We start from the raw sequence: 16,021 nt of genomic DNA, 5'->3' as shown, positions 1-16,021 counted from the left end.
GGTGAGAGAAGCTGTGGAGGGATCCTGGGAAGCTGAGTTACAGTCTGCAGGAGCTGGCTCACCCCCTCCACCTAGCCACCTGCACTGAGCTTATTTAGCCTAACAGCATATCCCAGTTTATAGGACAAATGCAGGTACTGACTGACCCCAGTATACTCCCCTGTCATCCTGTGTGTCCCAACTATTTATATTAAGCTGTCATCTGTGTCCCAACTACTATCCCCACTCAGTCCACACTACTACTTCCACCCCCAACTTATTATGTGTATTCCCATTCCCATCCAGTCTGTACTACTACCACCACCCCAGCTGTCATCTGGGTCCCTGCTACTAATACCCCCCAGCATCTGTGTCTCTATTATTAATACCCCCAGCTGTCATCTGTGTTTATTCTACTACTACCTCCATCCACCTGAAATGTTCTTACTACTGTTACTCCAGACCCTACTCCAATCCTACCCACCTGTCATATGTCCCTATGGCTACCCCCACACACCTGTCATATGATCCTATGGCTACCCCCACACACCTGTCATATGATCCTATGGCTACCCCCACACACCTGTCATATGTCCCTATGGCTACCCCCACACACCTGTCATATGTCCCTATGGCTACCCCCACACACCTGTCAATGTCCCTAATACTATTATTGCTACATATCTGGACGGCAATAATAATTAAACCATTTATTGACAGATAAAGCATTTTTTCTTTATCAATTTATTGATAAATTGTGTTGGTAAGGGATTTTTTATTCCTGCAATACTGTAAAGTGGCATTTAAAAAAAATGTGCATATCAGCAGAGAAAGCCCATGTTCTCTATATGTTAATCCATTTTTAGATGGGTCACTGCTTGTGGACAGTGCTGTGGGCTTGCCCCCCAGACTTAAATTTTGGCAGCCAGCCCTTGGTCCTTAGGGATGCAGTGCTGATTCCAGCAGTGTCCCACAGGCTTCAGCCTTAGCATAAGTGTCCGTGTACTGCAGAAGCAGAAATCACACACTGTACATATGTATTGAATGGGGCACAGGACATTTTATAGACAATAGCCATCTGGTGCTCTGTATGGCAAGGATAGTCTCAGTGAAAGTTTTTGTCCTCATCACAAGTGTTACGGGTTAAAATTGGATTTCTAGTACCCTAACACCCACTCCCCACCCCATCTAACAAAAAAATATTGTGTAAAAGTTACATTTACATTTTTGTCCAAAGCTCCGTTATGCATTGTCATGTGTACTTGTCTAGGGACCTGATTTAGAGTAGGGGTGTGCACCGGCCACTTTTCGTGTTTTGGATCTGGATCTTTCTTCGTGTTTTGGATCTGGATTGGTTTTGCCAAAGCCACCCTTCCGTGTTTTGGGTTCTGGGTTTTGTGTTTTGGATCTGGATTTTTTCTTAAAAAAAAAAAAAAAACACTAAAATCACATAAAATGGGCCTTTTTTTGTTCCTACGCTATTAATAACCCCAATAACATTAATTTCCACTCATTTCCACTCTATTCTGAACACCTCACAATATTGTTTTTAGGCCAAAAGGTTGCACCGAGGTAGCTGGATGACTATGCTAAGCGACACAAGTGGGCGGCACAAACATGTGGCCCATCTAGGAGTGGCACTGCAGTGGCAGACAGGAAGCCAATCAGCGTTATGGTGCCCATTTGCATGTAGCACGAACCCGGGAGATCCGTGCTACATGCATCTGTGTGATTGGCACAGAGCAATGACAGGTCCGTGAGACCCGTCTGTGCTGCTGTGGTAAAAAAAAAAAAAAAAACCTGTGTAAAAAAAGAAAAAAATGGCGTGCACCCCCCCAAAAAAGAGCAACCAGCCCCGGGCATTAGTAACCCAGTGCTGGGTGTGCTTAAATACAGGGGACAAACGACGTAGGGGTCCCCTGTACTTAAGCACAACCAGCACCGGGCTAGTCAGAACCAGCGCTGGTTGCCAAAATACGGGGGACAAACGACGTAGGGGTCCCCCGTATTCTGCGCAACCAGCTCTGGGCTCTGATCCGGTCCTGGTTCTGGAAATACAGGGGAAAAAAATTAGTAGGGTTCCCCTGTATGTTCCAGAACCAGCACTGGACTTTTTCTAGCGGGGGGCTGATGCCACAGCCAGGGGAGCCCTTTCACCGGGCCCCCCAGCCGCAGCATCAGCCCTGACCGCTAGTCAGCCCAGGCCGGGGATCCCTGGAGAGCTGGGGACCCCCCCAATAAAGGGGTCACCCTCTCCAGGGCACCCCAGGCCCAGGCTGATAGCCCGGGGCTATCCCCGCCACCCCTGGTGGCGGTGGGTGGCGGGTTGATTGTGTGGTGTGGTGTAAATAAAGAATATCAAACATTGTCTTTACAAGTAGAACTGCAAGTCCCAGCTAGCCTGCCCCGCATGCTGGTACTTGGAGAACCACAAGTACCAGCATGCAGGGCATTAAGGGCCCACTAGTACCTGTAGTTCACCTGTAAAAAAAATGTTTAAAAAAACACAGGACACAGACACCGTGACAGTATAAGTTTATTAAACATACATACACACACACACACATGTACACATACTCACCTATGTAACCTGTAGCATCGGTCCACTTGTCCGGTAAAGTATCCATAGGGGACCTGTGAAAAAAAACATTCTCACCATCTCCTATGCGAGGTTCTGTCCTCTTCGTTCCAAAGTAGGCATCCCCGGACTTGGCAAAAAAAAAAAACGAAAACGCGATCCACGAACTTAGTACCGTTCTATAGAACGGTACTTCCCGAATGAGAGCTTAGCGGCGGGGTATCACCATGGAAACCCCGCTGCTAAGCGTTCATTGGCTGAGAGAGGCCATCTCCCGTCTCTCAGCCAATGAACGGCTCCCTCCATTGTAGTCAATGGTGGGAACCGCAGGGTAAACTTTAATAACCTTGCGGCTCCCACCATTGACTACAATGGAGGGAGCCGTTCATTGGCTGAGAGACGGGAGATGGCCTCTCTCAGCCAATGAACGCTTAGCAGCGGGGTTTCCATGGTGATACCCTGCCGCTAAGCTCTCATTCGGGAAGTACCGTTCTATAGAACGGTACTAAGTTCGTGAATCGCGTTTTCGTTTTTTTTTTTTGCCAAGTCCGGGGATGCCTACTTTGGAACGAAGAGGACAGAACCTCGCATAGGAGATGGTGAGTATGTTTTTTTTCACAGGGCCCCCTATGGATACTTTACCGGACAAGTGGACCGATGCTACAGGTTACATAGGTGAGTATGTGTACATGTGTGTGTGTGTGTGTGTGTATGTATGTTTAATAAACTTATACTGTCACGGTGTGTGTGTCCTGTGATTTTGTAAACTTTTTTTACAGGTGAACTACAGGTACTAGTGGGCCCTTAATGCCCTGCATGCTGGTACTTGTGGTTCTCCAAGTACCAGCATGCGGGGCAGGCTAGCTGGGACTTGCAGTTCTACTTGTAAAGACAATGTTTGATATTCTTTATTTACACCACACCACACAATCAACCCGCCGGGGATAGCCCCGGGCTATCAGCCTGGGCCTGGGGTGCCCTGGAGAGGGTGACCCCTTTATTGGGGGGGTCCCCAGCTCTCCAGGGATCCCCGGCCTGGGCTGACTAGCGGTCAGGGCTGATGCTGCGGCTGGGGGGCCCGGTGAAAGGGCTCCCCTGGCTGTGGCATCAGCCCCCCGCTAGAAAAAGTCCAGTGCTGGTTCTGGAACATACAGGGGAACCCTACTAATTTTTTTCCCCTGTATTTCCAGAACCAGGACCGGATCAGAGCCCAGAGCTGGTTGCGCAGAATACGGGGGACCCCTACGTCGTTTGTCCCCCGTATTTTGGCAACCAGCGCTGGTTCTGACTAGCCCGGTGCTGGTTGTGCTTAAGTACAGGGGACCCCTACGTCACTTGTCCCCTGTATTTAAGCACACCCAGCACTGGGTCACTAATGCCCGGGGCTGGTTGCTCTTTTTTTTTGGGGGGGGGGGGGGCACGCCATTTTTTTCTTTTTTTACACAGGTTTTTTTTTTTTTTTTACCACAGCACAGACGTGTCTCACGGACCCGTCAGTGCTCTGTGTCAATGTCACAGATGCAAGTAGCACGGATCTCCTGGTCCGTGCGTGCATCTGTGTCATTTAAATACACAGCAGCACAGACGGGTCTCACTGACCCATCTGTGCTCTGTGTCACTGTCAATCACACAGATGCATGTAGCACGGATCTCACGAGTCCGTGCTACATGCAAATGAGCACCATAATGCTGATTGGCTGAGAGCCGTGACAGACGGCTCTGTCAGCCAATCAGCACTTTGCCCATTAAAGGCAAAGGCACAGCAGGGAGCCTTTGCAGATGGAGAGAGTCTTGTTGGTCAAGTGGATTAGCTGATTTTCCCTGTAGGAGAACAGGAGACGTTAAGTCAGGACCAGGCAGTCCAACATGGGAGTACTATGAGATGGAGGGAAAGCAAGGAGGGCAAGCACTGTTATGTCTGTGCTATAGTGAAATATAAAAGTAAAAAGCATGCTCTACCACCGCTCTTTCCAGATATAGGTTTGGAGTGAGTAGCAGCTGCCATCAGTGGATAAGTGTCTTTGTTTTATTTGCAGGTACCATTATCAGAATGAGCTGTGAAAGTTTCTGACAGTGAACATGTTGACAGGATGGGAACATGTGTGGGAGCCATGGACTAGTTGAGGGCATGAGATGTGGAAGGGGATCCCCTAGTTTGTTTGATCCTTCAATGAATCAGTCTGGGATGCTGTCCTGGGGTGTCTGTGGCTGAGGCCCATACAGATGAGGGGGTGAGGGAATCACAAGGAGAGTAGGTTGGTATGAAGTGAGGTTTCAGGAACCCCATATACTGGAAAGGGACCCAGAGATGATCCCAAGCAAATGTGAGAGCAGGCCGTGAACAGAGAAGAAAAAGCAGCTGTCACTTGTCTTCAGTGGTGCAATTTCAGCATAAGAGTTTGTCAGCTAAGAGCGCCCAGGCCACCATCAAGATGAACCGAGGAAGGAATCAAAGTCTGTCCCCAGCAGGTGCATTCTGCGTTCACAAAAGAGAATTTGGGTGGTGTTATGGGAAAAGAAGAGTACTGTACGGTAAGTCATTTGCAATTACATCTGGCAGGTTGCTGTTTACCATGTTATTTATTTGCAGAAGAGGAAGTCCTTAGCAGAAGTCAAAACTGAAGTTCCTGTTTGCCTCATACACAAAAACAGATTAGTGCTACAGATAACAAAGTAGATAAATGAAAGAATCTGAAAGATACGATCCCCTTGCTGTCGTTTTTAGAAAAAGAGACAGCTCCTCAATACTCATAGCCATTAAAAACAATACCAGCACTGAGAGACCAGTCTGACAACTAGTTTTATTACAAATCTATAGAGTATGTAAGCGCCCAATGTTTTCAGTCTGCGCATAAATCCGAGCCACACTGCGCAGGACCCTTTCTTTGCATGTGTAGAACGAGTCCTGCGTGATCTCACACATGCCTCTGTATGCCTCTGCCAGATCGATAGGCAAAGGCATTTATGGGGTAGTGCGGGGCGGGGACGGCCTGAATTGTCGAAAATGGGGACGTGTCACCCCCATTTTCCGGGAGTGGCAAGGCCAGGATCTGCATCCACGGATGCCGATTCCTGGCCTCGCAAGCCGGCCAGCCAGGGTCTCCATCAGGATGGTACAGCCGGTACTAATGTAACTGGCACAGGTTTAGAGGGGACCCGCAAAGTGCAGATACCTGTCTGTAAGTACAAAGCCGTTTACTGTTAGGATTAGCGGCACGCTGCAGGCTCCCTGTCACTGTAATACTCCTTTTCCACCAAAATCCGAGGTCTGTCCTGAGATTTAAGCCGGGTCAAACCCGGATTTACACTAGCGGTGTGCACCGGCCACTTTTCATGTTTTGGTTTTGGACCTGGATCTTTCTTCGTGTTTTGGATCTGGATTGGTTTTGCCAAATCCACCCTTCCGTGTTTTGGGTTCTGGGTTTTGTGTTTTGGATCTTTATTTTTTTTTTTTAAAAGCATAAAAACAGCTAAAATCACAGAATTTGTGGGTTTTTCTGCTCCTATGCTATTATTAACCTCAATAACCTTAATTTCGACTCATTTCCAGTGTATTCTGAACACCTCACACCTCACAATAGTGTTTTTATGTCCAAAAGGTTGCACCGAGGAAGCTGGATGACTATGCTAAGCGACACAAGTGGGCGGCACAAACACGTGGCCCATCTAGGAGTGACACTGCAGTGGCAGACAGGATGGCAGTTTGAAAAACTAGGCCCCAAACAGTACATAATGCAAAGAAAAAAAAGAGGTTCAAGATGGAACTGTCCTTGGGCCCTCCCACCCACCCTTATGTTTTATAAACCGGACATGCACACTTTAACAAAACAATCATTTCAGCGCCAGGGTCTGCCACACAACTGTGGCTGAAATGATTGGTTTGTTTAGGCCCCCACAAAACAAGCTGGCAATTAATCTGTCCCTGCCCAAACTGGCTCTACGGAGGCAAGATGTCGTCCTCATCCACCGTTTCCTCACCCTCTTCAGTGTTGTGTACATCCTCATCCTCACAGAGTATTAATTTGTCCCCGCTGGAATCCACCACCACAGGTCCCTCTACGTTCTGGAGGCTGGTCTCCCTGGAAGAGTTGATAATTCATTTTTATGAACATCATCTTCTCCATATTTTGTGGAAGCAACCTCCTACGCCTTTCGCTGACAAGGTTCCCGGCTGCACTAAACACTCTTTCGGACAACACTCGAGGGGGGGCAACTCAGGTAAAATAGAGCCAGTTTGTACAGGGACCTCCAAATTGCCTCTTTTACCTGCCAGTACAGGTAGGGACTGTCTGACATGCCCACTTGGATGCTGTCACCGATGTAATCCTGAACCATTCTGTCAATGGTGACAGTATCATATGCAGTGACAGTAGACATGTCAGAAATTGTTGCCAGGTCCTTCAGTCCGGACCAGATGTCCAAACTTGGTCCTGCTTGCCCTGCATCACCGCCAGCGGGTTGCTTAGGATACCTAAGTTTTTTCCTGGCAGCCCCAGTTGCGGGAGAAAATGAAGAAGGAGCTGTTGACGTGTCACGTTCCGCTTCAGCTGACAGTGTTTTCACCAGCAGGTCTTTGCACCTCTGCAGGCTTGTGTCAGCCGGAAAGAGAGACACCACATAGGCTTTAAACCTTAGATCGAGCACGGTGGCCAAAATGTAGTGGTCTGATTTCAACAGATTGGCCAGCCTCGAATCCTGGCAAAGCGAATGAAGGGCTTCATCCACAAGTCCCACATGCCGAGCGGAATCGCTCCATCTTAGCTCCTCCTTCACTTTCTCCAGCTGCTTCTGCAAAAGCCTGATGAGGGGAATGACCTGACTCAAGCTGGCAGTGTCTGAACTGACTTCACGTGTGGCAAGTTCGAAGGGCTGGAGAACCTTGCACAACACGGAAATCATTCTCCACTGCGCTTGAGTCAGGTGCATACCCCCTCCTTTGCCTATGTCATAGGTGGATGTATAGGCTTGAATGGCCTTTTGCTGCTCCTCCATCCTCTGAAGCATATAGAGGGTTGAGTTCCACCGCGTCACAACCTCTTGCTTCAGGTGATGGAGAGGCAGGCTTCAAGCGTGTTTGCTGTCGCTCCAGTCTCCGGCACGCAGTCGCCGAATGGCGAAAGTGGCCAGAGATTTTTCGGGCCACCCAAAGCGTCTCCTGCATGCCCCTGTTGCTTTTCAGAAAATTCTGCACCACCAAGTTTATTGTGTGAGCAAAACATGGGAATTGCTGGAATTTGCCCAGATGTAATGCCCGCACAATATTGGTGGTGTTGTCAGATATCACAAATCCCCAGGAGAGTCTAAGTGGGGTAAGCCACTGGGCGATGATTTCCCTCAGTTTCTCTAAGAGGTTGTCGGCGGTGTGCCTCTTACTGAAACCGGTGATACACAGCGTAGCCTGCCGCTGAATGAGCTGGCGTTTCTGAGATGCTGCTACTGGTGACGCTGCTGTTGTTGCTGCGTAAGGTGATACATCTACCCAGTGGGCTGTCACAGTCATATAGTCCTTAGTCAGCCCTGTTCCACTTGTCACATGTCCGTGGTTAAGTGGACATTGGGTACAACATTTTTCAGGACACTGAGGACACTTTTTCGGACTGTACAGTCTCGGTATCATCTGTCTAGTGAAGTGGAATCTAGACGGGATTTGGAACCAGGGACACACTACCTCCATCAATTGTCTAAATCCCACTGCACTAATGGCGGATACCGGACACACGTCTAACACCAACATAGCAGTCAAGGCCTCAGTTATACGTTTTGCTTCAGGATAACTGCTGTCGTTCTTCATCCTCCTCGCTAAGGACTGTTGGAGGGTCAATTGTTTAGTAAAAGTAGTGGTGTTCCTACTTCCTCTTTGGGATGATGAACGACTCCCAGCAGCAACAGCAGCAGTAGGCGTAGCAATGCAGGATCCTCCGGAGGAATCCCGGATAGGAGAGTCAGTAATGCCAGTGACATGGCCTGCAGGACTACGTCCGATCCTGACTAAGGAGGAAATTGACGAGGAGGGAGTTGACGGTGTGGTTTGCAGACACTTGGATACAACAGGACAAAGGGATTTAGGTGTCCCTGGACTGCTTACGGTCTTAGCCAAAGTTTCTGAACTTGACAGTAACTTTTTATGAACGCGCTGCAGGTGACGTATAAGGGAGGATGTTCCTAGGTGGTTAACGTCCCTACCCCTACTTATTTCACCTTTACATATGGTACATATGGCAAGACAGTTGTTGTCCGGATTTGGATAGAAATATTACCAGACCAAAGAGGCAGAATGTTTGGTCTTCTGCCCAGGCATGACCGTGATGGGCTTTTTCATCCCACGGACAACAACTGTCTCCCCCGGAGCCTGATTTAAACAAACCACATCACCATCAGAAACCTCCTTGCCAACTTCCTCCTCAGCGCCAGCTACACCAGTATCCTCATCCTGTTGTACTTCAACAGGGACATCTTCAATTTTCATATCAGCAAGTGGACTGTGGGTGCTACTTTCAGCACTTGCAGAGGGCGTGCAAATGGTGGAAAGAGTCACCTCTCCCGTCCAGTGCTGGGAAGGTCAGGCATCGCAAACCACCACGACACTTGGACTCTCCTTGGGGATTTGTGATATCTTCTTAGAACACACAGTTCTTCACTGTGCTTTTGCAAGCTTAACTCGTTTGATTTTTTTTAGCGGGATGAGGGCTTCCATCGTCATGTGAAGCTGAACCACTAGTCATGAACATAGGGAAAGACCTTAGCCGTTCCTTGCCACTCCGTGTCGTAAATGGCATATTGGCAAGTTTACGTTTCTCCTCAGATGATTTAAATGTTTTTTTTAAGGTAATTTTCCTGAACTTTGTCATTTGGGATTGTATATGCCCTCTACTATGACATTGGGCATCGGCCTTGGCAGACGACGTTGATGGCATGTTATCGTCTATGTCATGACTAGTGGCAGCAGCTTCAGCACTAGGAGGAAGTGGTTCTTGATCTTTCCCAATTTTATTTTTATCGGAGAAAGTTTGGTCCTCCATTTATGTTATATTGATATATACGTACGGCTAAGGCGCACACAAACACAGAAAATAATTTTTTATTTTTGTTGGAGACTAGTGCACTTTGTGGGTTACACCATCCTTTAAGAAATGAGCCAGCCGGCTCTTTACTTATGGGACACAGGCGCACGTTTGGCGCTGCTCCTTTGTTGATGCACGTGCAGCTACAGTGCACACAATTCACAAAGAGAAAAAAAATAATTTTTACATTTTTGTGGAGTGCACTTTGAGGGTTACACCACCTTTTAACAGACAGACGCACGCTTGGCGCTGCTGCTTTGAGGATGCACGTACAGTGTAGACAATTCACAAACACAGAAGATTATTTTTTATTTTGTTTGGAGTGCACTTTGGGGGTTACACCACCTTTTAAAAGATGAGCCAGCCGGCCCTTTACTTATGACACAGGCACATGCTTGGCGCTACTATGTTGATGCACGTGCGGCCACAGTGCACACAATTCACAAACACAGAAAATAATTTTTTATTTTGTTTGGAGTGCACTTTGGGGGTTACAGCACCCTTTAATGGACAAGCCAGCCGGCCCTTTACTTATGACACAGGCGCAAGCTTGGCGCTACTTTGTTGATGCACGTGCGGCCACAGTGCACACAATTCACAAATACAGAAAATAATTTGTTATTTTGTTTGGAGTGCACTTTGGGGGTTACAGCACCCTTTAATGGGCAAGCCAGCCGGGCCCTTGATTTATGACACAGGCGCACGCTTGGTGCTACTTTGTTGATGCATGTGCGGCTACTGCGCACGCAATTCACAAACACAGAAAAAAAAATTTTTTTTTGGAGTGCACTTTGGGGGAGCACCCCTGATGCACAGATCACCCCCTGGACAACACTACTACAGCACCCCTCTAGGACTACAGCCTTTATGGGACACTGCACAATACATTCCAGCCAGCCCCTATAGACTTTGGAGTGGACACAGCCCCTATGGACAACAGCAGCACAACACAGCCCAGTCAGCCCCTATGGACTTTGGAGGAGTGGACACAGCCCCTATGGACAACAGCAGCACAACTCAGCCCAGCCAGCCCTAGCTCCCACCCTCCCTCTTCACTGTAGACAGCCGGAGTGAGAAATGGCGCATTTATAGAATCCAAAACCTGCGAGATGCGGAAGGCGGGATGATGAAGTTTTGCCTCGATTTCAGATCCGAGTCAGGTGGGAAAAGTCGAGCCTGACTCGGATAGGGGGGGCTCGGGGTGTTCGGATTTCAGAAATCAGAACCCGCTCATCCCTAATTTACACCATCCCCACTGCGGCGCCAACCCGGGAATATCCTTGGAGATGATGTCATCACCAAGCTCCGGAAACTCCAGCTCTCCCCTGAACCCCACACCGGAGTGGACCATCGACCAGGGGAGTTGATCCTTTTCGGGAGGCTGTGATGTCACCGCTGTCACTGGGGAGACAGGCAGGGAGAGATTACAGCCTCCCCGTATGAAGAGAGGATAGGGTAAAAACCAGAACGGGCCAGCTGTAACCTCTCCCTCCCCGGTGACAGCTGTCACAGATGTAACACCCCGCTTAAAGGAGTCCCTCTACTTGTAGTCTTACCCCCTGAGTAGCGATGGATGTCACTGACTCTTAGCTGGTTCATTCTTCCTTCTTTCTCATACAGAGAGGCAAGGACTCTTATTCCCTTTCACATGCTAAATTACACCATACTTTCAAATAGTTTAAGTTTTATTAGCCTATGCAATGTTAGCAGGCAAATCTAGCAGAATTAAATAAGTCACTATTTTTCTTTGAAATGTAAGTTAAGCAGATATAAATAAGTCAAAGATTCAATTTCACAATTTGCAATAAACACATTTCAGAAAGACAGTTTCTATTATGTATAAATCTGATGGTTAAACCCGTTACCTTAAACTTATACTAATCTTCTACAAAGCAAACAATACAACAATTAAAATCGGTGTACAGTTTCTTAAACTGATGTATGGCCCATATATCTAACCTGGATAACCGTCTGTTCTGCAAATTGACCTGGGTCACAAACCGTATGCCCCTTTTTTTAATAGACAAACTCTCTCCATTGTAATGGCTTAGGCCCAATTCAGATTAGATGGTGGGCTGACGTTTTCTGTCAGGTTTTCAACAGTTTAGGGAGTATTGAGACAATATTGCCCAATTTTTGTAATTTCCTGGTAACAATATCCCTGAGAAAGTTGCAACTTGGCTTGTTCGTCAGATATCTAGGTTACTTGTACATGCACTAACAGGGGTATTCAATTTGGAGCGAACATTTCGGAATAGGCGATAAATTATCGCTGATGACGTCATTTTCGCCGATTTCAATTATCCCCGTATTCAATTTCAAAGACTTTTCGCAGGTTCGAAAAGTCTTTGAAAAAAAACGGGGATAACTTTTCTCCACTGAATAGGTGGCGAAAAAAAGTGCAGAATTGGGGTTTAGGGGTGCAAGCTTAAAAAAATTAGCCTGCAACCCTGGGAATGTCATTTTAAAAGTAACTGTGTCAAAAAAAGTTTTAAAAAAAAAATAGGGACACCCCAAAAAACTAATTAAAAAATTGGAGTCAAAACAAAACAAAAAAAAAGTGTTTAAAAATAGGGAATTAGGTTCAGGGCTATTCTGCAAGTATGCGGCAGGTGTTTTCTAGAATAGATTATTAGCGGCAGGTGCATTTTTGCTGAATTAAAAAAAAAACACTTTAGGGACATAAAAATATGCTAGTACCCATTTTCATGTACCCCAAATTTGATGGGACCACTTAAAAAACGAAAAAAAATAACCTAAGTGCTCTTCTGCATCACTTCTTCAATGTCGGAAAAAAAAACGCCTGCTGCGGCTATTTAAAACTCCGACTTTCATTTGCAGGCGAAAATGAAAACCCATAGTGATCCCCCATGTTTTGACAGCTTTAGCGGGGTTCTACAATTTATTCCAGGTAAATCCCGTTTTTTTTCGCCGATCCTATTTCGCCGGCTCCCGTTTTCGTAGATTTTTAATTGAATACAGGGATAAAGCGGCCGCGAGCCCGATACTTTATCCCAGGAAAAGCTCCGATGTGGAGCGAAAAGTCCAGCACAGACTTTTCGCTACCATATTGAATACCCCTCTAAGTCTTTATTGGATTCCTTGCAATGTGTAGATCAAGCTGCTCTATATGAAGAACACATTTGTTTTGTGCTTCCTTATTTATACTGCAGCTCCTAATATAAGTTGTGCACAACAGATTCAAGCATGCAAGTTGTGTACCTTACTAGCGGTCCAAAGCCTGCTTTAGAAGTGTTCTCAAGGCATGCTCGGTCCTGGTGGAGCTGGGCTGGGTATGCAGATGAGCAGCATCAGGGGTACCAAGCAGGTGCCTCTTGAGCAGTCAGTAGTAGGGGGCGGAGTCTCACAGCTGAGCTGCAAGGGCTTCCTAACTGTGGCTGAGCTGGATCACCTGACAGGCAGCAATGATTACGTAGTGGCAGGGATGCAATTGGGGGGACAGTAATCTTATAAAGTAGAGAACCACTTAGGAAAACAAGACTGGGCTGCTTTTACTTGTCAGCAATCACTACAAAGGCTGCAGGGCAGACTGGCCTTTATTACTTTTATTAGCCAGTAACAGAAGGCTATACCTAGGGGCAAGACTTGTGGAGCAGTCACTTAACCAACAAGGGCTTTGGGGCTGAGCTGACTGATAGGCGGGCAGAAGGGCAAAGCGCCAGTATTGGGAATCCTTCCTCACCCAGCTACTGTCACTGAGATGCACGCAGCATTGCAGCCAGTCCACTCAGCGGGCACCTCAGAACTTCCTGGTGCTTCAGCTCTAACAGCCGAAAAGTCACTGCCCGCACTGCCACCCTGACAGGTGGCACTCTGGCAGTACAGCTCCTGCTTCTCAGAAGGTCACCTCTGCTCTCTCCCCAGGGTCCTCTGGCTAGGTGCCAGGATGTTTCCTGCCCAACTGTCAATGACTCCCTCAGCTGCAGTGTATCAGGGGAGTGGGTGGAGACCCCTGCAAAGTATCTCACAGCAACATGTCCCTAATGCAGCTCACAGACAACAGTTTATTCAAAGCAAAGGAAGTATATATATATATATATATATATATATTTATTGTGACACAGTTAGGTTAGGTGGTCCCTCTCCTGGGTAGAGGACTCCTTCCTTACACACACACACAGCAGCAGGGAAGCAGCACCCCAGTCTGGATGCAAGTACAAGCTGGTCGGCGCCAGTCTGTATTGTACAATGTCAGAAATAACACAAAGAAAACATAAACGTAAATCCTAGCCCTGTCGGGGCACTAACTTCACAGGTAGTTCCCTCACTACCAGAACCTGGCAGGGCCTAATGCCCTTGCCAGCAACAAAGCACAGCACAGTACTCACAGATAGGTTTTCCAAGTGTCTCTGAGCAAACTCCCTGTCTGCTCTCCCAGGTGAGACAATCAGCCCTCAACACACTAGGCTTATATTGGCCACTCTCAGGTGGAAAACTAACAAGCCTGATACCAGGCTGCGAGAACCAAAACCTGGAGTGGCCGTGGGTGGAGCCCTCCCTCTCCTCTCACCCACAACCCCCAGGTCCCAAACCAGCTTTTCAAAAAACCGAAACTCAAGCCTGCTACACTGCAGACTTTCTCCTGGGGATTAAAAACACATAGGACAGGAATCTGGGATAAATTTCCCAGCCACAGACCACTTTACCAGTGATCCTATCACAATATATATATATATATATATATATATATATATAGGGAAGCCATACAAGTTCCTTTTTCAGTACAAGAGTGGTACCACATTGTATAGATAGTCCTTGGTTGGGGTACCACACAGACAGCTTCTGAATAGCACCCAATCAGCATGCTGTAAACGGGTCTCGGGTCGGAATACCCGGGTTACTTGTTTCCACTGAGCTTGACCAGAATTTTACCCGCATAAAACCCTGCTAGAGACCAGGGAAGAAATGCCGGGATTTTTTCCTAGGAGCCTTTTCCATTGAGCCGCTACCCGGGTTGACACTGCAATAACCCGGGTATTTTGGCCAGTGGAAAACTGGTACAAGTCACTGTGACTAGCGGCAGGTCTGTAGCTGCAGCCCCCTTCTCATAGGAGGGCAGAGCAAAGGCTTCAACACTGCTCATTTACAATCTGTGTCTCTGCCCACCACCTGTCCTTCCTTCTCCCCTACAGGGGATGAGTTAACTCCCCTCTCCCAGCCCACTTCCTGAGTCCTGCCCCCTCCTCCCTCTCTCCTGCTCTGCCTGGCCTATCCCATCTCCCTGACCCTTTCAGACCACTCCCCACCACCTCCCTGAGGCTCCGCCCCCTCCTGATATGCCTGGCCTGTCCATCTCCCATGTATGCTGCAGCTGGTGTGCAATGACACATTGCTGCAATAAGAGGTAAGTACCTTAGGGTGGATATGTACTTATTCGTGTTATGTGGTTGAGCCGAGGTGGGAGTATATACTTATATTACCTGGAGGGTGAGGTGGGTTGAGGGGTGTAATGTATGACGGGGGGGGTATAGTATTGTATCAGAGGGGTGAAGTGAGTTGAGGAGTATTATAATGTGAGAAAAGACAGAGGGGTCTATTTACTAAGCAATGTTAGGAGATAAAGTGAACGGTGATAAGGTACCAGCCAATCAGCTCCTAACTGCTATGCACAGGCTGTGTTTAAAAAATGTCAGTTAGGAGCTGATTGGCTGGCACCTTATCACCGTTCACTTTATCTCCTAACACAGCTTAGTAAATAAACCCCAGAGAGAGGATAGAACTCTGTGTTGTGAGCACAATTGACAGATGTAAGACGAAAATAATTTAAAACATAACTTTTAATATTTGATCTTAAGAAAATTTCTTTATGGCACCAAGCAGACATACTGTACCAAAAACCCATTTCATTTGTCAAACTTCAATAGCGGAATTTGTGGTGTACCAGGTTTGTATATTCAATGTTGCATATGAAACAATTAGATCACTTGTATAGAGAAGTACCAGAATGGTCAGGGAGATAGAACTACTACTATCAACTCTACTTAAGCTGCATACACACGTAAAGATTATCTGTCCAACCATCCAACTAGTTGATTGGTTGGAATGAAAATCTGGTAACATATGGGAGTAACTGATGATCAGCAATTTGCTTCTAAATTGCTGATCATGCTAGTTGGATGGTAGCATTTAACCCTTAGAAACAACAGAGTGGATGATACGTTACTCAGGTTCCCTATCTGCTTTCGGATGTCATACTTATACGCATAGGACATCCGATGAGAGTATTACTCACCTGAGATAGTTGCCACTCAATTAGAGCAATAGAATAGTACTAGACTTTAAATTGTACTGATTGACCCCTTGGTCCTTAAGTCCCAATGTCCATATAAGGGGTAAACATGAATGTAAACATGAATGTCACATCAATGTTTCAAGGATATTA

The 16,021-nt window shown here is 47.1% G+C and overlaps 1 protein-coding gene across 1 annotated transcript in view; it reads left to right on the top strand.

Moving 5' to 3' along the window:
* Positions 1 to 5,054: 5,054 nt before the first annotated feature.
* Positions 5,055 to 16,021, top strand: part of DRD4 (dopamine receptor D4) — a 131,269-nt gene continuing 120,302 nt past the window's right edge. The window contains exon 1 of the mRNA XM_088471054.1: positions 5,055 to 5,089. Within this exon, the coding sequence (XP_088327180.1) occupies positions 5,066 to 5,089 (24 nt within the window). The 5' untranslated portion in view covers positions 5,055 to 5,065. The remainder of the gene's footprint in view (positions 5,090 to 16,021) is intronic.

This window comes from Taudactylus pleione, unplaced genomic scaffold, assembly GCF_031769625.1.
Source record: "Taudactylus pleione unplaced genomic scaffold, aTauple2 ptg000109l, whole genome shotgun sequence".
NCBI lineage: Eukaryota > Metazoa > Chordata > Amphibia > Anura > Myobatrachidae > Taudactylus > Taudactylus pleione.
The sequence above is the reverse complement of the archived record's forward strand: the minus strand, read 5'-3'. Positions and strand labels throughout refer to the sequence as shown.